General features: G+C 34.1%; 2 protein-coding genes across 2 annotated transcripts; one reads left to right on the forward strand and one right to left on the reverse strand.

Moving 5' to 3' along the window:
* Window positions 1–2,668: 2,668 nt before the first annotated feature.
* LOC138898622 (uncharacterized) lies at window positions 2,669–3,373 on the forward strand. Its single transcript, XM_070184701.1, has one exon. The coding sequence runs from the start codon at window positions 2,669–2,671 to the stop codon at window positions 3,371–3,373; it is 705 nt and encodes a 234-aa protein (XP_070040802.1).
* A 6,875-nt stretch (window positions 3,374–10,248) lies between these two features.
* Window positions 10,249–12,377, reverse strand: LOC104110738 (adenylate isopentenyltransferase 5, chloroplastic-like). The gene is made up of 2 exons (XM_009620274.3): window positions 12,161–12,377; window positions 10,249–11,741 (listed from the first exon to the last, which is right to left on the reverse strand). Exon 2 carries the CDS (start codon window positions 11,719–11,721, stop codon window positions 10,735–10,737), a length of 987 nt encoding a protein of 328 aa, XP_009618569.1. The 5' UTR covers window positions 11,722–11,741; window positions 12,161–12,377; the 3' UTR covers window positions 10,249–10,734.
* Between the last annotated feature and the right edge of the window lie 9,062 nt (window positions 12,378–21,439).

Consider the following 21,439-nt stretch of genomic DNA (forward strand, 5'->3'; position numbering starts at 1 on the left):
CGGCTTGGACCACGTATATTTGAATGAAAATTTTGATATTGAATCTTTACACAAGTAGCCGACTAGAGTCACTATTTACTTTTTCTAGTCGGTATATATAAAATATAAACTAATTATGTATGATTATACATATATTATATATGAATTATACATATATTATACATCTTCCGTCTATTTTTAGTTTAAGTAAATGGGTGAGCAGCTATTTAGTTTAATTCTTCTGTTTATATCAGTGTTTTAAAAGGCGTGGGCGTAAAGCGGAGCATTTTACATATGCCTCATCGGGGCGTAAGCCCCATATGTATTTAATTTTTAATATTTTATAAAATAATATAATGACAGATAATATTTATAAACAGGTAAAATTGCATAAAAATTGAAGAAAGCGACATATATGTGTGTTCCATCCCCACAAAAAACTAATCAAACAATCTATTATACGTTACTTACAAGCACAAGTAATTTGAATCTAAAAAAATAAAGTTTTCTATATGGAGGAACAAAAAGGATGATTAACCTGCAATTTGAACTTTGGATTTGCTGCTATGAAGAAAAATGTAGTTCTCTTTGTATTTGTAAAAATATTTTAAATATTCGTTGCTTTTGGGAGATATTAGCAGACTAGCGGACAAGATAAAAAATTGAGAAAACCATAAATTAGAGCTTAAATCAATAAAAAAAGGTCTTTACTTTTAAATTTAATACTTTTGAGTTCTTTTTAAAACCTTTTGAGTAATTACCAAACTGATTTTTGAGAATTTGGGTATTATATGAAGGACTAATTCAACAAATTTTGTTTTAATTTAAAAAAGTCTCTAGGGCTTACTCCTTACTAAAAAAATGCGCCCCGAACGTCCGGGCGTACGCCCCAAACGCCTCTTGAGACTTTCGCCCCACACCATCGCCCCGGGGCGTTTTTGGTACGCCTCGCTCCGGAGCTCGCCCCAGAAACGCCTTTTAAAACTGAGGTTTATATAATAACAACAATAATAATCGGACTCACTTCAAAAGTATTGATTCTAAATTTTATGTCCATTTATATTTATTATTATATCATTTTCTACTATAAAACCTACTGCAAGTAATGCACAAATGTGCATAAGTCCTTATTTTAGCTTAAAATCATCTCATTTGCTAATAAAACACCTACAGGCGGGAAAGAATATCAGCTGAACTGCATTTGATCTGCTTGTATATGAGCGATAATCGAATTGTCAATTTGTCTTAAGCATAAAGGGACAGAAACATACACTAACAACTTTTGCCAGCTATACGTTACTAGTATCAATCAAATAATCGACTAAGGCAATAACTCAGAAAATTAATACTAATTTAAGTTACTATATACACTTACAAGATAAAAATTTATATTTTCAATGCAATTTAATAGGCTAATTAGTAGGTTATATATATCTTATTTATAGATTATCAAATAGACATAAAATAATTAATAGGGGAGATCGGTTTTATGACACACTACAAATATTTTCTTAAATATATACTCCTTTCGGCAGGAATTAATAGAGAAAAATATAGCACAAAAAATCGATAAATATAAAATATATCGAATATTTTTTTAGGATTATTTTCTTTTATTCAAATTTTAATCAGGCATAGGATATTGTTTCCCTTACAAATAGTTACTAGTTCATGCAAATCTTCTTGACCATATGATAATGTATAAAACCCTATACATTATAAGTGCATAAAATCATCCTCAAAATTAATGTTAATGGAGCTTGCTAGTCGTTAAGATAAGACAATTAATGGGACAAAAAGAGTACTTTTTAGGATGGGGAAAGAATCCAACGTTCCCATGAAAGGTTTGGAAGTCATAAGACACCTTTTTTTTCCTTTTCAAAGGATTAAAAGTTTAATTCCACTTTCTCAAAAGTTTGATTTGACCGATAAAGTTTTGTTAACTTTTGCATAAGGAACAAAGTATGTCTTTTTATCTCATTTAATTAGGTCCACAAAAGGTCTGTTGGGGAGTGGGAGTATAAGGGCTGCTATCCATACAACGCAAAAAGGGAGTAGGGAATTAACGGGGGGGGAAAAAATGGTGAAATTCAAAAATAGTAAGATTTACAATTGATAATTGAAAAGTAGTTACAATTTTAAAAACAATCGAAATTTAGTCACTTTTCATGTAAAGATAAATTTGAACGAAAATACTGTTCAAAATCCGAAAAATATTCCAGCATAATATACTAGAATTCGAATTTTTTACGTGTGAACTTTCAACATAATATACTGGAATTCTAGCATAATATACTGGTCCAGTATAATATGTTAGAAGTTCATACAGAGGTGCTCCAATCTCCAGTATATTATATTGAGATTAGTAGTGATAGTGGTGGTTAAGCTTCATTAGTTAGTTATAACTAACTTACAGTAGTGTAGAGTTAGTGTAGCTAGAGTTAGCTTCTAGAGTTAGCTGGAGTAGAGTTAGTTTTAATTCTTCTTCTACATATGCATGTACAGCTACACTTGTAAAGTAGATTCGATGAATTACATCTTTATTTCCTCCACTTCTAGAATATTCCGTCAGATTCCCTCTCCTCTAACCTATAACTTCAGCTCCACATCCATGGCAGAGCTCCATGGTTAGCTGATTTCATCATGGTATCAGAGCCACACGGCCATTAGTGTGGTCTTATCATCATCAATGCTGCTGTCTCAAAGTTCATTTGGAGGATCAACAATCGCGACTCTCGATAACACCGAACCAGAGAGGTTAAGTCACAATCATCCACTTTTCTTGAATTCAAATGATAATTCAGGAGCTATATTGATTTCATTGCAATTGAGAGGACCGAAAAATTACTTTGTGTGGAGCCGGGCAATGAGGATTGTAATCCTAGGTCGAAATAAGCTAGGTTTCATTGACGACACATGCAAAAAAGAGAATTACGGAACGAATCTTGTTGATCTCTGGGAGCATTGCAATGTAATTGTATTATCTTGGTTGATGAACTATGTTTCACCGAAATTGTTGAGTGGAATGGTGTATTCCTCAAATGCTAGTGAGGTATGGGATGATCTGAAAGAGTGTTTTGATAAGGTGGATTGTTCTAGGATTTTTCAGATTCACATAGAAATTGCTACTGTTAGGCAGGGCACTAGCTCAATTTCAACCTATTTCTCAAAATTGAGAGTACTTTGGGCAGAATTTGATAGTTTCGCACCAATTCCTAACCGTGATGCTGCCAATTCTCGTGAATTTGTCCAGTTTATGGAGCGTCAAAAGCTTCTACAATTCCTGATAGGACTCAATGAATCTTATGAACAAGCTCGTAGTCAGCTCTTGATTATGGTGCTAGTGTCGTCAGTAAACAAGGCATATTCTATGCTAATGGAACGTGAGAGCTAAAAGATTATGGAAAATGCTTCCGCTAACATGGATAATATCGAAATGACTGCCTTGATGGCAAATAGAGCTGGAAACCAACAGAAAATGAGGAAGAACTACAACCTCTTCTATGACTTTTGCAAGATAAAGGGGCATACTAAGGAAACATGTTATAAAATAGTGGGATATCCAAATGATTACAAGTTGAAGAAGAAGTACAACACTCATGCAGCAGCTAATATGACAAACTGAGCAGACTGAACCTGCAGCATTTACTTCCACTCCCACTGCACCAACCTTCACACCAGAATAATACCACCAGATTTTACAACTGCTGAATAGTAAGCCTACAAAAGTTACAGCTAATGCAGCAGTAGTAGTTCAGGTAATATCATATCAGGTAATATCACATCCTTAATGACCTTTCTGAATCAGGATGTTTGGATTATAGACAGTGGAGCCTCCAATCATATGACCTCAAAGATTGACTTACTAAATAATCTAAGTCCCTTAGGCAGTAGTAGTTCAGTTCACCCGCCAAATGGAGATTTAGCTAAGATCACTCACAGTGGATCCGCTAACATATTCAAGGATTACAAAATTAGTGATGTACTTCATGTTCCACATTTTAAGTATAATCTACTGTCAGTTTCAAAACTTACTAAGGAATTGCAGTGCATGGTTAGATTCTTTCTTGACCTATGTGTATTTCAGGACCTCTATACTGGCAAGGTGTTGGGGATTGGTAGTGAAGCTAATGGGCTATACATTCTTAGGAGTTGCCTTCATAAAAAAATAGTCATCTACACTAACTGTAAATACCACAGCTATGCAGACTTCAACACAGAATAAGCAGAGCTCAATAGATTTGTGAGTTTGGCACCAAAGGCTTGGACATCTCCCTATGGAAGCTATTAAGAGAATTGGCAAGCTCAAGCAGCATTTCAAGAAAGGTAGTTCACAGGCTGTATGTTTAGACTGTCATGTTTGTCCATTAGCTAGGCAAACTAAGCTGCCATTTTCTGTTAGTACTAGCAGAGCATAGGCTCCCTTTCACCTTTTACATGCAGATGTATGGGGGCCTTACAGGGTGCCTACTCATGATAATAAAATATTTTTCCTTACAGTTGTTGATGACTTCTCTAGGATCACTTGGTTGTTTTTTGATGAATGCCAAAGATGAGACTCATTGGTTGATGAAAAAGCTAATTTGTATGATTCACACACAGTTTAATTGTTCTGCTAGAACTATAAGAACATACAATGGGTCAAAATTTGTCAACTCAGATATGAAATAATTTTTAGAATCACATGGAATTGTTCACCAAAATAACATGTGTGTATAGTCCACAACAAAATGGTGTTGTTGAGAGGAGGCACAAATATATACTAAAAGTGGAAAGAGCTTTAAGGTTTCAGGATGCAGTCCCTCTAAGATTTTGGGGTGACTGTATTCTTACAGCAGTGCACATCATAAACAGGCCGCCTTCCATAATTTTAAAGGGTAAATCTACATATGAAAAGTTGTTTAACACTGAACCTTCTATAGATCATATGAGAGGTTTTGGATGTTTTTGTTATGCTGTGAATGTAAGGGAGGCAGAACAAATTCTCAGCCAGAGCATTACCTGTTGTGTTTATGGGGTACTCCCCAACCAAGAAAGGCTATAAACTATATGATTTGCAGTCCAAGCAATTCATTGTTAGCATGAATGTAGTCTTTAAGGAACATGTATTTCCTTTCAAACAAATGAAGTCGTCATCTGTTCCAGTCTTTCCAGTACTTGAGCCAGCTGATTTACCAGATACTACAGGAGTATTGTATCAAGATCAGGCAACTGAACATGATGCAGTTCCTGAGGCAAGGCCTGATGCAGTTTCTGAGGCAACAGAAGCTCTCATTGATACTTCTCCATTACCAGTTGATGAAGATGTTGATGCTGCTCCAAAATTGCAACATGATTCTTCACATTTGCAAGTTGTGGATGATGCATTACCCATTGCAGTCAGAAAGCCACCCAAAACTGCAGGTCCACCAAAATGGCTGCAGGATTTTGTCTTCACCTCTTGTGCATATCCTATGTCAAACTATATGAGTTATGATAGTTTATCCCATTCCTATTCTAAATTTCTATCAGCTCAATCTTCTATAGTTGAGCCCAAACATTATCATGAGGCTTCAAAGGATGAAAGGTGGGTAACTTCTATGCAACAAGAAGTTACAGCATTAGAAGAAAATAACACCTGGGATGTTGTTGATCTTCCTGCTGGTAAGGTTCCTATAGGGTGCAAATGGGTGTACAAAGTGAAATATAAAGCTAATAAGGAGGTGGAGAGATATAAAGGTAGATTGGTAGCCAAAGGTTTCAGTCAAAATGAGGGCCTAGACTACAAGGAAACATTTTTCCCAGTGGCCAAGATGGTCACTGTTAGATCAGTTATAGCAGTAGTAGCTTCTAAGAATTGGCATATTTATCAAATGGATGTGCACAATGCTTTCTTGTAAGGTGACTTATTTGAAGAAGTGTACATGCATCTTCCATAAGGGTACAACATCAAGGGGAGCCCAAGACCAAAGTATGCAAACTAAAGAAGTCACCTTATGGTTTGAAGCAAGCCTCGAGATAATGGAACTTGAAATTGACAGAAGCTCTTAGAGACTTGGGATTTGTTCAAATTCATTTTGATTACTCCTTGTTTACACGATAGATAGGTTCAGCTTTGGATGTCATTTTAGTCTATGTAGATGACCTCCTAGTGACAGGTAATGATCCTCGACTAATTCAGTCTGCTAGAGACAACATGCAGAAGATGTTCAAAATGAAAGATTTGGGGCAACTCATGTTCTTTTTGGGAATAGAGTTTGCTCACAGCAAAGCTGGGATTTTAATGAATTAGAGGAAATATGCCCTTGACTTGATTGCTGACTCTGGGCTAGGGGGAGCTAAGCCAGTATCTACCCCATTAGAGTGCAATCAAAGGCCGACCACATCAGAATTTGATGAGGTTATCTTGTGTTCTGGTGATGCCACAGGTGCAAGAGTCAAGGACTGTGTGTTACCTGACCCTAAAACTTATCAAAGGTTAGTGGGAAGGCTAGTATATCTAACTATGACTAAGCCTGATATAGCCTATGTTGTTCAGGTTCTAAGTTAGTTCATGCATAAACCTAAAAGGACTCATATGGATGCAGCTCTGAGGGTGATTAAGTATGTCAAAAATGCACCAGGATTAGGCCTATTGATGTCTTCACATCAGTCGAATAACTTGGTAGCCTTTTGTGACTCAGACTAGGCCGCTTGCCCTCAATCCAGGAAGTCGGTTACATCCTATCTAGTAAAGTTCGAAAACTCTTTGATATCATGGAAATCGAAGAAGCAAAACACAGTCTCCAAAAGCTCAGCTGAAGCAGAGTTCAGAAGCATGGCTTCCACAGTGGCAGAGGTTTCAAGGTTAGTAGGGTTGTTCAAAGAATTGGGAGTCCAAATTCAACTGCTAGTTGTCTTGTATTGTGACAGTAAAGAAGCCATTCAAATAGCTGCAAATCCTATTTTTTATGAGCGGACAAAACACATTGACATTGATTGTTATTTCGTGAGAGAGAAATTGCAGTAGGGTCTTATTCAAACTCACCACATTAACGCCAAAGCGTAGTTGGCAGATATACTCACTAAAGGTCTAGGAAAGGTTCAACACTACTCTTTGCTTGGCAAGCTGGGGGTTGAAAACCTGTTCTTACCCGTCAGCTTGAGGGGGAATGTTGAGATTAGTAGTGATAGTGGTGGTTAAGCTTCATTAGTTAGTTATAACTAACTTACAGTAGAGTAGAGTTAGTGTAACTAGAGTAAGCTTCTAGAGTTAGCTTTAATTTTAACTCCAGTTGAGGAGTAGAGTTAGTTTTATTTCTTCTTCTATATATATATATATATATATATATATATATATATATATATATATATATATATATATATATACACACAACTACACTTGTAAAGTAGATTTGATGAATTACATCTTCATTTCCTCCACTTCTAGAATATTTCGTCAGATTCCCTCTCCTCTAACCTTGAACTTCAGCTCCACATCCATGGCAGAGCGCCATGGTTAGCTGATTTCATCATATTATGCTGGAACTTTTCGTGTGTTGGAGTTCCAGCATAATATGCTAGAAGTTCATACAGAGGTGCACCAATCTCCAGTATATTATGCTGGAACTTTTCATGTTGCAGCAAAATAGTGACTATTTATCAATGACTTTGCAAACACTGACAATTTTTCAATTGCCAGTCCAAAAATTGGCTAGTCCGTGCTATATTCATGGAAAAAATGAAGGTTAGGAATGATGCTTGATTTGGACCTGCCAAATAGCTAGTATAACTTTCTTTTACCTTTTGTCAATTTTTCCTTAGATTCCCCATGTTATGTATCATTTGTATTAATTTTACTCCCCATATGAACAGAATAATTAGGTACGTCAACTTTGAAAAAAATTAAGTATGTTAAAAATAATATTTTATTTATGGTGAATGTCTATATTTTAGATAGATTTTAGGGTTTATTACTTGGTGGCTAAGTCACTCTTTCCCTATAAATAGAGGAGTTCTATTTCATTGTAATTCATCTCAAATCAATAAGAATTCTCTCTCTAATTTTCTCGCAATACTCTTCTTCTTCTTTTATTGTTTTATAATAAAGTAAATGAAATCCAGAGAGAATTTTCTAAATGGGAAAATCATTAAAAGATAAAAAGAGAAGAGAATTCTTTCTCGAGATTTGAGTGAATCAATAGAAACTAAATACATATCTCCATTTATCAGATGTCACGCTGTGAAATACTAACAAGGAGTTCTATTTTCAACTCCATTCATCCTAAAGAATGACATTATTACCATTTGGTGAGTCAAGTCATATTCAGATTTAGACCGTCTAAATTTTCTTCTACAATCACCACCAACAACAACAAATCCATTAGTATTTTATGAGTGGGCTCTTAGGAGGGTAAGATATACGCAGACTTACCTCTATCCCTGGAGGGCAAGGAGGTTGTTTCCGATAGACATCGGCTAGAGAACGACTAAAAAAAAAGGTAATTGCAACAAGTAGGAATAACAGTACTAAACTCCCCAAATTGATATTGGTAAGTATTTTTATGAATTCCAAAAAAAAAAAAGATATAATCTAAGCTGCTCACACAACCGCTTAAATTAAAAATCGTCGGCAGATGTATAATATATGTATACTCCCTCCGTTCCAATTTATGTGAACATGTTTGACTGGGCACAAAGTTTAAGAAAAAATGAAGACTTTTGGAATTTGTGGTCCTAAACAATTCAAAAAGGGACACAGAGTATTTGTGTGGTTATAAAAGTTTCTCATTAAGGGTAGAATTATAAGTTTAAGCAAAATTATTTTCAAATTTAGAAAGAGGTCATTCTTTTTGGAACGGACCAAAAAGAAAATAGGTTTACATAAACTGGAATGGAGGTAGTATAATTTATATATAACATGTATACACGTCTATAAGTTATGTATACCAATTTAGAAAAGTAAACCGTGAATTCGGCTATTTGTGTGTGTATATCAACGTCAAGCATATTCATACAGGCATGCTGTAATCTTTATGTGTTTTGGTGCATGAATATAAGGAAGTCCGTACAGGTACTGTAAGTCCTTTGGATGAAATTGGCGATGGGGATCCACAATATTCTCTCCATGATGATGATTATCTATCCCCGCGAATTTCAGATAGCTATAGCTCAGTGCTGCAAGAATCATTTTTCAATGCCTGTGGTTGAATGTCCGACATTAAGCGGAGTTAGGATTAAAAATTTATGAATTTTGAGTTTACCACCTAATTCTTAGCTCGCTTTAATTACTGAATTCACAATTAAATATATATATACACACCAGCTCTGTCCTACTTCTTTGGTTTTGCCCATAGTCGGTTCCAAAAACTCTGCTACTATTACATTATAAATAGTGTTCTAAAAGCATAAGCAAGATACAAATAGTAAACGCTGTTTTGTTTGCATTGAACATGGTTGCTTTGAACTTATAATATACAGTGCTTTAAAAAGAAACCTTTAACTAAATATCTGACGGCTCAATCTATGATTCGTCATTCATGAACTTTTTTTTTTCCGAGCACCTAGGATCAATGGTGTAAGAAGATTTGATTTTTAAGGCTCTTAATACTAAACTCATTGTATTCTTAAAATTATGAGTCTAAATCTAGTATATATTGAAATTTTAGCGAATTTTCACATACTACCTCAATTCCAGTTTATGTGAACATATTTCTTTTTTGGTCCGTTCGAAAAAAAAGACACATTTCTAAATTTGGAAACAATTTTGTTTAAACTTAGACTTCTACCATTAATGAGAAGCTTTTATAACCACACAAATATTTTTGGTCCCTTTTTGAATTGTTTAAGACCACAAATTCTAAAAAAATTTATTTTTTCTTAAACTATTTGCCCAGTCAAACAGCGAATATATATTATCTATATTTCGAGAATATATTATTTGGATGAATTGTTGCCGCAGAGCTGCATCTGCCTATGGATGGCGTTGCCTGACAAACGAAGACGAGCAGGAAAAGTTTTGCGGTGGATATATAACTATGAATGTCTTGCAAAATTAAATGTCGAGAACTTAAATGAGGTGAGACAACAGAATTCATCATTTCATAAGATGAGCAAACAACAAAGGTTTAACCTAAACTAAAGATAATTCCTTGTCCAACCATAAACGGGAAAAAATTAAAGCTTGATGCCCATTTGGAGATACTACCAAACATATATATATATCACTGAAGATTTCATTCATTCAATCATAAACAAACATGAAGCATTTTCCTAAGATATCACCTCATATACATACTCATACATGCAAAGTACTTTTTAACATGGCTATACATTAAAGTGAGAATAATACAGCTCATGTCAAAGTACAGAATTTAGAAACCAAAATGCCACTCATCCTTCTCTTTCTTTTTGTTTTTCCGCCTGAAGAATGAGGTGGCAAAGGTTCTACACGGTTTATTTAGGTTCAAAAAATACAATATAGACATTCTAAAAGTTAAAAGACCCCACAAACAACCTAAGAAAAATACCCTCTGACAAAAGGGTATCAAAAATTGGCCCGTGCACTTATAGTGCAAAATAGCTGCCGCCACTTTACAATATTTTAGCTAGGGAGGATAAGGCACTGAATTCCAAGTCCATAACTAACTTGACAGCAACCTCTGTCAGTTAAAAACAGAAAGAAGAAAAAGAAAGAGAAAGACTTCCCAAGATCTGTTGAGTGGGCGAACAAAATCTCGAGAGTTATTGATTTTATAATTATTGCCACACTATGAAACTAGCTATAGTAAAGACATATCAAAAAGTGGACAATATTGCAGGAGGTTTGGTGATTTCAATATTGAAGGAAGGAGAAGGGATATTGAAGAGTTCTTCACGACGAAAATGGCGAACAAATCGAGTACTTGGCTCAGAGACAAGCCTATGCCAAGCTTGACGTGCTTCACTACCTTTTTTCTCAAATGCTTCAGTTGCATCAAGTCGACTAATATTCCACCCGAGTTGGCTCTCAAGTCTAAGAATATTTTGACGTTGGGATGTCGCCAATTTGCATGTATTCGCCTTAATTTTTTCAATGGCAACTTGAAGAATCCTATTACGAGCATCTTCATTTATTAACTTATTATTCTCATTTCTGAAATATTGGTCCAATTCTGGAACTCCAATTGCACGTCTAATTCCATTTGTGTAGTCACCTTCAGGGTTGAAAAATTCTCTCACTTCCTCTACTAATCCTTCATTCACCATCTTATCGACTCGTTCTGACACGAATCGACGCAGTACTGCCAAGTCCACATCGATCCAGAGAAAGCAACATTCATACCTAGATTTGAACTCAATGTCATCATTCACTAGGGCCTTAATGTACGAATTCGACCCTCCAGCAATTATCGGTAGGTGACCTTTTCTTGTTATTAATCCCACAGCCATAGAAGCATGGTGAACAAAGTCTGTGGCAGTGAAATTTTCGTTAGGATCAGCAATTCCTAACAAATGATGTTGGATGCCACAGGTCTCCTCCTCTGTTACCTTATTTGTGACTATATCAAGACCATTGTACACTTGCATTTTGTCACTGTTCACAACCTCTGCTTGAAAATGGTTGGCTAGATCAATTGAAAGTTTAGATTTTCCAGTCCCTGTTGCTCCCATAACTATCACCACCTTGTCCTTTCGTCGACGGGGCATAAAGGGATCTATAGTTAGACCCTCTCGGAAATTAATAAGTGGCTCATGATGAATTACTTGTTTGCAAGAAACATATGATGCAATATTCATCATCATGTAAAACCTATATATAAAACCTGTGAAGAACAAGAAGAAGAATGGAAGAAAATTAATAAAACACAATTCAAAATAAAAAGCTTTAAACCAATTGTCAAGGTTGCGGCTGAAGGCAATGTCATTTAAAATTATCTATACTCTAATTTTTGTTTTTGCATATTATTCATATGTGTATTTAATAAATTTTCCAACGAAGCATGTCGGATGACAGCTCTTGGGCCTATGGTGTTTCCACCCCTGCTGGCTGCTTGTTGTATAAATCAAGAAATTATAAAAATTAAAATAAAGTCTTGAGAAGTTATAGCAAGCCCTATATTTTTGCAACATCAAGTCGATAATTTCAACTCTTCAGCCCCGTAAAACCTCTTACTATCTTTTTTGGCAAAGTTTAGTGAATGGAAAGGTTAATACGTAAAGTCGAGAGGATCACTAAACGTACCTTTTTTACAAGACTAAAAATTACGTATGCGGCAAACGGTAAGTAGCAAATAGCAAAAAACAGTCTGCAGAAAGGTTCCAACGAATTTCCTCTCTGATCAAAAGTTAAAGGAATGTGTGTTTAGTATGCGTTATCTACAGAAGTATGGAGCTTTTGTTATGAGATAGAAAATGGTATATATCTTTCATTTGGTGTAATTCTGAGGGCTCAATCGTTCAAGTGAAGCCCTATTTATTGAGGTTCGGCATCTTCATTATGACGTGTTCATTATGTGCCTCGTCTTAGTTTGATTTAAACTTATACCCACTTACAGTGTAAATGAAATTTTAATTTAACATATCTAAAAGGTTAATTGGCTTAAATATTTTATTTTTCACGTTATAATTTAATATGACCTGATAGTACAAAAAATAATTATATTAATTACCAATGCATAAAAGTTAAATTAATTTTTTTATCTCCATCTTTTCTGAAAAGGATTTTAGTTATATCCATTGATCGATTTAATTTTTTTTATTATCAGTGACTTTTTACATGCGATTGTTTGCTCAAATATCTTTTTCACCATAGTCGCCCAGAATTACGGTGAACAATTAATATCACGATTATCATTCACCATGCTTAAGTATTTAAATTACTGAAACCTTACCTTCTGAACTCCGTGGATTGAATTAGTCTAAAGTGTTTTCCTCTCGAAGCTAGTGATTGACGCACATCAAATATTTAGGAAACAATTGCATTTTTTTTCATACAGTTGAATAAGAAAAATTAGCAAAAGGAGTGGTGTGTGTGTTTCATCTTTTATCGACTAAAATAGTCATTCGATGCAACATGAAATTAAAAGAACATATTCTTGTGGGGGACCAAACTGAATGATTCTTGGTTCCAAAAGTTTTTAATTAGGCAAAGGACGAAGTTAAAGTTATTAATTAAAGAATAAGACATAGTTTTTCGCGAAGTTGAACATAAATTAAGCGCCCATCAGAATGCCAAAATTAAAATAGGGTTACCATATAATATCTAGTGAGAAGAGATAACTTATATATGTACTTGAATTAAATAAGTTAGGATTATCAAAACTAGTTGCTTTGAATTCCCTAATCGATGTTTGTTTAGTTAGTACTTAACTTCTTTTATTTAGTTTAGGACTAATGCTACTTATTATCTTGGGATAATTTAAACACTTGCGATCACATTACATTATCAATAAGTACTTTTTTGGCAACTTGTTGTCCTTAAAGTATAACGGCCAATGAAATTGGTATACAGTGGTTTTGATGCTTCTATGATAAAATATATGATCTACAAGGACATGATAAATTATTCCTAGCTCCACATTATAATTTCTTGATTACTACTAGTCCACTATTTTAGCTTTGTCTTCTTGTAAATGCTCTTGTTTCCTTTTTTGGTCTTTTAGATGTGTTCTGTAGTGCACATTTTAGTTGGCTTTAACTGAGTTCTTAGGAACGATATTTTGCAGAATAAGACAACCACACAATAAATTAGGTACCAATTTTTTTTCCTATAAGTAGGAATAGAACATAGATGATGCTGACAATCATATAAAATCAAGGGGTTCAAATACCATCGCACTCACTGTTCCTTTGTAGCTATTGCCTATAGATACGAAATTAGCATAAATATTTTTTTAAAACTTATTGAACTATAGATATTCAATTCAAGAAAATAAAAATAAATGGTGCATTTGCAGGATCCGCGGCTGCTGAATTACTTAATTCATTTTTAGCTTGAACCAGCCATTTAAGGAAATTTTGCCCCTGAAAAGTTTTTATTGGACAAATAGAAAAAAAATGAAAAAATGTTCCATAGAACTTTTGCATGTTCTTTACTTTACTATTGCTAAGGATAGGAAAGGAATAGTCAGTACATGGCATTTGATTAATGGGAAGATGAAGAATCCTTTTTCTTTTTCTTTTTTTTCTGACTAAAGGAATGGGAACATTTGCAATTAATTTTTCAGAAAATGGTGAATGGACCTTGGAATCTGAATAGAGATGTTTGTTTATTTATACTATTTTTCTCTTCTTCTTTTTTTTTTTTTTTTTTTTTTTAACAATCTAGGGGATTTGGTTTTCTCCTTTGTTTTCCCTTCTACGTGTGTGTTTAGTACGAAAAAAAAATATTTTTTTTAATAATATTTTCTTGAAAATTAAGTGGTTAACTTACTTATTTTTTGGCCTTAAGTTATATAGCAAAAGATATTTTTTTAAAATAATATATAATTTAGGCAAACAGTATGAGAGACAAATAGGTAAGGACGAAAAAGAGTGGTTGGTCGGGGTCTAGGGGCCGGGTGGGGTGACAAGGATAGGGGTGGCGGGGGAGAGGGGTTTGGGTGTGGGTTGGGGTGGGTTAGGGGTGGGGATAGGCGTTTTGTGGGGTGAGGGGTGAGGTGGGTGGCAGGGGACATGGGTGGGAGTGGTGGAGGTGAGAGTGGTGGAGAGTGAGGGTGAGCAATAAGGTGGGGAAGGTTGAAAAAGAGTTTTAGAAAATATTTCTCCTTCTTTTGGTAGGAAAGTTATTTTTCCTTCAATTGGAGAAAAATGAGTTTATGAGAAAAATATTTTTCAATACATTTAAACTAACCAAACAAGAAAAAATTGAAAAATCAACAAATGTTTTCCTTGATACCAAATTCCAAACACACCCTTTGTTATTCTTTTTCATATCTTCTTTACCTTTGTGGCTTAATTTGCAGTATGTTATTTAATAAAATAGCAATAGAGGCACGATATATATCAAATTGGTAATTTAAAATCAATTTATAGCCTTTTTTTGGCCAAGTTTATTCAAGGTCAAAATTATTATTTTTTTCAAAAAAATACTTTCTTTTCAAATTAGAAGTATTTAGCCAAACTTTTGGAAGAAAAAAAAAGTGCTTTTGAATAGAAGCAGAAATAGAAAAAAGTAGCTTCTCCCCAAAAACACTTTGGAGAAAATTATACTTAAAATCACTTTTTAAAAGATTAGTCAAACACTAATTGTTTGAAAAGTGATTTTCAAATTAATTAGCTAAACACAAACTATTCTCACCAAAAATACTTTTGAAAAAAATATTTCTCAAAATAAGTTAATTTCAAAAGCTTGGTCAAACAGGTTATTATTCATAATCTCAGTTAATACACAAGGTCTTTAAACTGAATTTCCAAAGATATACTATTCATTCCGTAAATTCAAAAAGGAACAAGAGAAGGGGTCTGAAATTTATGCCGTTACGCCCCAATTTTATCAGAATATCGAGTTTAAGCAAGCATATACATAACAAAATAGTAGTTGTATTTATTTAATTTGCTATGATCATAAAGCCAACTTACTTAGATCTAATTTTTGAGAGTTCTCAAGAGACATCGATAACCAGCAGGTCACAACTCGAACAGTTGTATTTATGATGTCAAAATTTTAATTATTCTGATCTTAATTAAGTCTGTTAGTTTTTTTTAATTTTACAACCACCTAATGGGTTTGAATAGATCTTAATATCATTAAGATATTTTACATTCAAGAATTTATGTAAAAATAATATTATTTCACTATTACTCTTATACTTTTACCACTAATCACCATCACTACTGCTATCACTGTCCTCCACCATTATAGACTACCACCACCTATTACACTCCACGCATTACCACCATCCTCAGCCACAATCACCATTGTTGCCAAACACGAGTGTTAGTTGTCACTACCACTAGCCATCATTTACAACCATCACTACCAAACGCCATTACCACAACAATCACCAATCACCACTATCAACCACCACTATATATCACTCATTACTGTTATCAGTCACCACCACCATCAACCACCATCAATAACTATTACTGTCATCCACCATCTACGTACTATTCATAATCACCACCAACACCAACATTACCACCAATTAACCACTACCTAGTCGGACCCAGAACCACTACGGTTAGCCATCATCACCATCAACCACCATAAAAAGTTTTAAAAAATATTTTATTAATCTAGTATTAGATTAAATTGTACTACTTGACTTAAATTTATACTTATTAATTTTTAAATAAGACAAGTTTTACACATTCAAATGTAAAGAATATAAATAGTCGTAATTATTCAATATTCAAATCTTAATATAATATTTTAATATTCAGATGTGTATTCGAATTCAGACATTTTAATCTTAATACACATATTAATATTCAGATATATATTCAGATTCAAACGTCTTAATATTAATAAAAACAAATAGTAAAACTTTAATCCTATTGAGCCGTTTCTACTTCCTTGATAACTATGTGAGAAAAAAAATATATTTTGGAAGAAAAAATTGAAAAATATATTTAACTTTTAATAAAGAGGAAAAGAAAAAGGAAACAAGAGGGGCCTAGGGAAGTTTCTTAACATTGAACTCTCCATGAATATGCTACCTGCTGGTTGTACGGACAAAAGTACTTTATTTTTTGTAAATTTTTTACTAATAATATACCTTTTTTTCCTTTCTATTTTTCCTTTGTGATGTAGAAGAATGCTTCCCAAAAAAGGCAGGTACCTCCCCCCTTCAAGAATTAAGTGGCCTGCAGGTATAGATTCCTCTTCTGTTATATATATATATATATATATATATATATATATATATATTATAAAATGATGAATACAATATCGGTTTACAAAAATAACCTTATAATATTAAGTATAATAACTCATAATAAAAGGATATAACCGGAATTCTAAATATTAGCCTTATAATTCTATTATTTTTAGGACATAATATTGCACGTTAGGAATCCTATATGATTACCTTTTGAAATCATATTAGTATAATTACTTTTGGGCATAGACATTGTAACGACCCGACTGGTCGTTTTGAGAATTTATGTTCCTTTCAACTATTTGAAGTCTTGAATAACTTCCTACGAGGTATTATTACTTGTGTGAATTGTCGGTTTTGGTTTTAAGGTATTTCGGAGTTAGCTTGGAAGAATAAATTTTCATGTTAGAAGCTTAAGTTGAAATAGTTGACCGGATATTGACTTATGTGTAAACGACCTCAGAATTTAATTCTGATGATTCCAATAGCTTCTGAATTTTTTAGAAGTTTGACCGGGGGTTGACTTTTTGATATCGGGGTCGAAATCCGATTCTGAAAATTTGAGTGCCTCCGTTATGTCATTTATGACTTGTATGCAAAATATGAAGTAAATCGGACATGATTTGACAGGTTCTGGAGTCATTTGTAGAAATTAGAAATTTTAAAGTTCATTAGGCTTGAATTAGGGTATAATTCATGGTTTTAGCATTGTTTGAGGTGATTTGAGGGTCCGACTAAGTCCGGAGAATATTTTAGGACTTGTTGGTATATTTGGTTGAGGTCCCGAGGGGCTCGGGTGAGTTTTGGATGTTAACGGATCAAAAATTTGGACTTGAACAGCTGCTGGAATTTTCTGATATCTGATGATGTTTTCCTTCTATGCGATCGCACGAATGCGTCTGCGATCGCACGAATGCGTCTACGATCGCGTAGGCTTAGTTAGTCAGTGGGGGGTTTTTGTTCTACGTGATCGCATGGGGATATCTGCGATCGCGTAGGGTTAATGTGAGGTAGTGGCATTTTGTGCTTCGCGATCGCGTAGCTCTAGGATTTTGTGACTCGCGAACGCGTGAAGAAGGTCGCGTTCGCATAGAGTAAGTGGAGTGGAAATAAAAGTCATGCGTTTTGTACTTCGCGATCGTGTGGACGAGTTCGCAATCGCGTAGGTCTGTGATGTTGTGCTTCGCGATCGCGTGGGAAAGTCCGCGATCGCGTAGAGTAAAATCTGGGCGATGAAAAATTATTCTTCGCGATCGCGTAGATCAAATGTATGGGCAGAGAGTTTAAGTTCTGTGATGTTATGCTTCGTGATTGCGTGGGAAAGTCCACGATCACGTAGAGTAAAATCTGGGCGATGGAAAATTGTTCTTCGCGATCGCGTGGGAATGTTCGCGATCGCATAGAGCAAATATCTGGGCAGAGAGTTTAAGTTTTGAATCCCATTTTCAGTTTTTGACTGATTTGATCTCGGGAAGAGGCGATTTTCTGGAGTTTTTCAAGCAAAACAGCGGGATAAGTGTTCTTAACTCAATATTGGTTAAATTACCCGAATCCATGATTGTTTTTATCATTTAATTGGTGAATTAAGTTGGAAAAGTTTGAAAACCCTCTTAGTTTAAATTGAAGATTTGAGTGTCGAGTTAGGGTCAGATTTTGATAAAATTAGTATGGTTAGACTCGTGGTTGAATGGGCTTCCGAATTTTTTAACTTTTGTCGAGTTCTGATACGTGGGTCCCACAGGCGATTTTTGAGCTAAAATTCAGATTTTTATGGAAAATTAGCATTTTCTTATAGAATTAATTTTAATAAATTTTATTGACTAAAACGAATTATTTGTGACTAGATTCGAGGCATCGGAGGCCGATTTGCGAGGCAAAGGCATAGCAGAGTAAAGAATTTCACGCTCTGAGGTAAGTAAAAGTTTTAAATCTGGTCCTGGGGGTATGAAACCCCGGAATTTTGTGTCATGTAATTATTTTGGAGGTGACGCACATGCTAGGTGATGGGCGTGTGGGCGTGCACCGAGGGAATTGTGACTTGGTCCGTCCCGTGAAACTGTAAAGTTGAATAATTTGTTGTTAGCTATATACTCTCTATGGTTGAAGAAATTTGACTATAAATCATGTTAGAAATCATGCTTAGGCTATGTGATAGTACTGTTGGGACCCACAGAGGGCACGTACTTATTGAATTAATTGCTAATTTCTATCTTGTGCTCAGTCATGATTTTACTTGCGTATCATACCTCAGTCTTTCTTGATATTTGTTGATGTATTATGTTATCTTTGTTTGGGCTGATTTTTTGATTTCTGAGAGCCCGAGAGTCTAGAGAGGTCGAGGACTGAGTAAGGTCGAGGGCTTGTCTGTGAGGTAAGGATATTATGGCACGTGAGTTGTCCGTGCAGGATATTATAGCACGTGAGTTATACGTGCAGCACGTGAGTTGTCCGTGCAGATTATAGCGCTTGGGCTATAGGAGCCCCTCCGGAGTCTGTACACCCCCAATGAGCGCGGGTACCCATTGAGTATGAGTGCCGAGGGCTGAGAGCCGAGTGATGAGTTGAGTGATTGTTGCCTGAGAGGCTGTACTTGCTTTGCATTTGTTATTGCACTTGATTGCTATCTGTCATTGTTTTGAAATCTCTGAAAGATTTTATATCCGGATTACATGAAATTGAACTGTATAAAACTGATTTGACTTAAACTGGCGGATTTGAAAGCATGTCTATTCTTTGCTGGAATTACTGAAAGTGAACTATAACTGTGTAGTTCGTCATTATATTCAGTTACTTACTTATTATTGTTACTTGCTGAGTTGGTTGTACTCATACTACACCCTGCACTTCGTGTGCAGATCCAGGTGTTTTCGGACATATCGGGTATTGATCCTTTCGCGCGGTTGATTTTCAGGAGATTTTGAGGTAGCTGTCGTGTTTCGCAGACCTTATCTCTCCTTCTCTATCTCTTTGTTTACTGTATTTGGTCTCATACTATTATAGACCATATTTTCGAGACTTGTATTCATATTAGATGCTCATGTACTCAGTGACACTAGGTTTTGGGGAGTGTTCGTGTCAGTATTTGTGAGATTTTGTATTGTATTAAATTATTATATTTTCAAACTTAAGAGAAATTGTGGTTTATCGAGATTGCCGGGTTGCCTAGTATCGAGATAGGCGCCATCACGACAGGTTGGGATTTTGGGTCGTGACAGACATATAATACTACATGTTAGCATGTATACCTAATACATTTAGGAACACATTATGTTTCCTTTTAATATAATTACTTTCGGAGTAAATACATATTTTAAATCATGTAATCCTATTACTTTTAGGATATATTTCCTAAAAATTTCTATTACTAATTTAGTTTGAGAATCTATTATATTGTCCAAATTCATTTAGAAAAAGGAGGGCATATATTATTATAAAAGCACAAATACAATATTAATAGACCAAAAAAGTCCTAAAATATTAAACAGAAGAACTCATAAGGAAAGAACATCACCGCAATAACCTATTTTTTGGACTACAATACCTTCTATTCTAATTTTTAATATTTAAGATTTTAAAATTAATAAAAAAATTTCTATTAAATTCTTATTAAAAATATGTAGGAAGGTATATTAAAATCAATTTCATAAATCCTCCGTATTGACAATACATTGCCACTCCATAATGTCTGATACCAAAAAAATAAAAGTAATATTAAATGAATTGCATAAAGAGTTGAAATTGAGGAAAAACATACCCCCACGATAATATATTTTTATATTATATTTGAACTATTTTTTAACTAAAATAATATATTTTATCAATTTTTTTTGTAATATTAAAAAATACCCAATTATTAAACAACAATTAAGAAAATATCTACGAATATAAATGTGTGAGAAAGAGAAAAAATAATGGTTGGTATGAGTCAATACCACTAATGATTCTACAAACATAAATATTTAAAAGTGAAATATCATATCAATTTTTTACTCTTTGAAAATACAATTTATGGTGGATAAAATTATAATTAAAATTAAATATTCAAAACAAGAGATGAACTAATATTAATATATGAATCAACATAGAATAAATTATTTTTTATGTTAAAATTAAATAATTAAATCTTTTAAATAATTATTTAGCAAGAAAATCCAACTCGATTATTTTTAAAATTCATCATATGAGTAAAATTCTTATTCAAGTTAAAACAAATCTTAGGTTACATAAATTTATTCCATAAAAAGAGCATTAGAATACAAAGTAAAAAGGTTAGTATATTATTAAGAATCAAAATACTATACAAGTGTCTGAGGAAGCACAATCAACTCTAAATCCTAAACAAGAACAAGCTTTCAAGACTATATTATAAAGAGTCGACTCTGGTATAACGGGATTATTCTTTATAGATGCCTCTGGCGGAATCAAAATAATATTTCTATGTCATGCATTACTTGCAAATATCATATCAAGAGGCATGACACTGTTAACAATAATAGCAAGTCGTATACCAACAACAATTTTATTGTGAGGCCACCCACTTTAGATTTGATATACCTAATCAAACAACTTAATTAACCATCACAAATATATCAAAGCAGAGCAATGGTGCTAAATTTATAAGGAAAGCAAAATTGATAATATGGGATGAAACACTTATGGCTAAGTGTCAAACGATCAAAATAATTGTCCAGAGTTCT

This window comes from Nicotiana tomentosiformis, chromosome 9, assembly GCF_000390325.3.
Source record: "Nicotiana tomentosiformis chromosome 9, ASM39032v3, whole genome shotgun sequence".
In the NCBI taxonomy this organism is placed as follows: Eukaryota; Viridiplantae; Streptophyta; class Magnoliopsida; order Solanales; family Solanaceae; genus Nicotiana; species Nicotiana tomentosiformis.

What these genes read in the sequence shown, in the direction of transcription:
- LOC138898622 (XM_070184701.1), top strand. Translation starts at nt 2,669, where the DNA reads ATGCTGCTGTCTCAAAGTTCATTTGGAGGATCAACAATCGCGACTCTC.
- LOC104110738 (XM_009620274.3), bottom strand. Translation starts at nt 11,721, where the DNA reads ATGATGATGAATATTGCATCATATGTTTCTTGCAAACAAGTAATTCAT.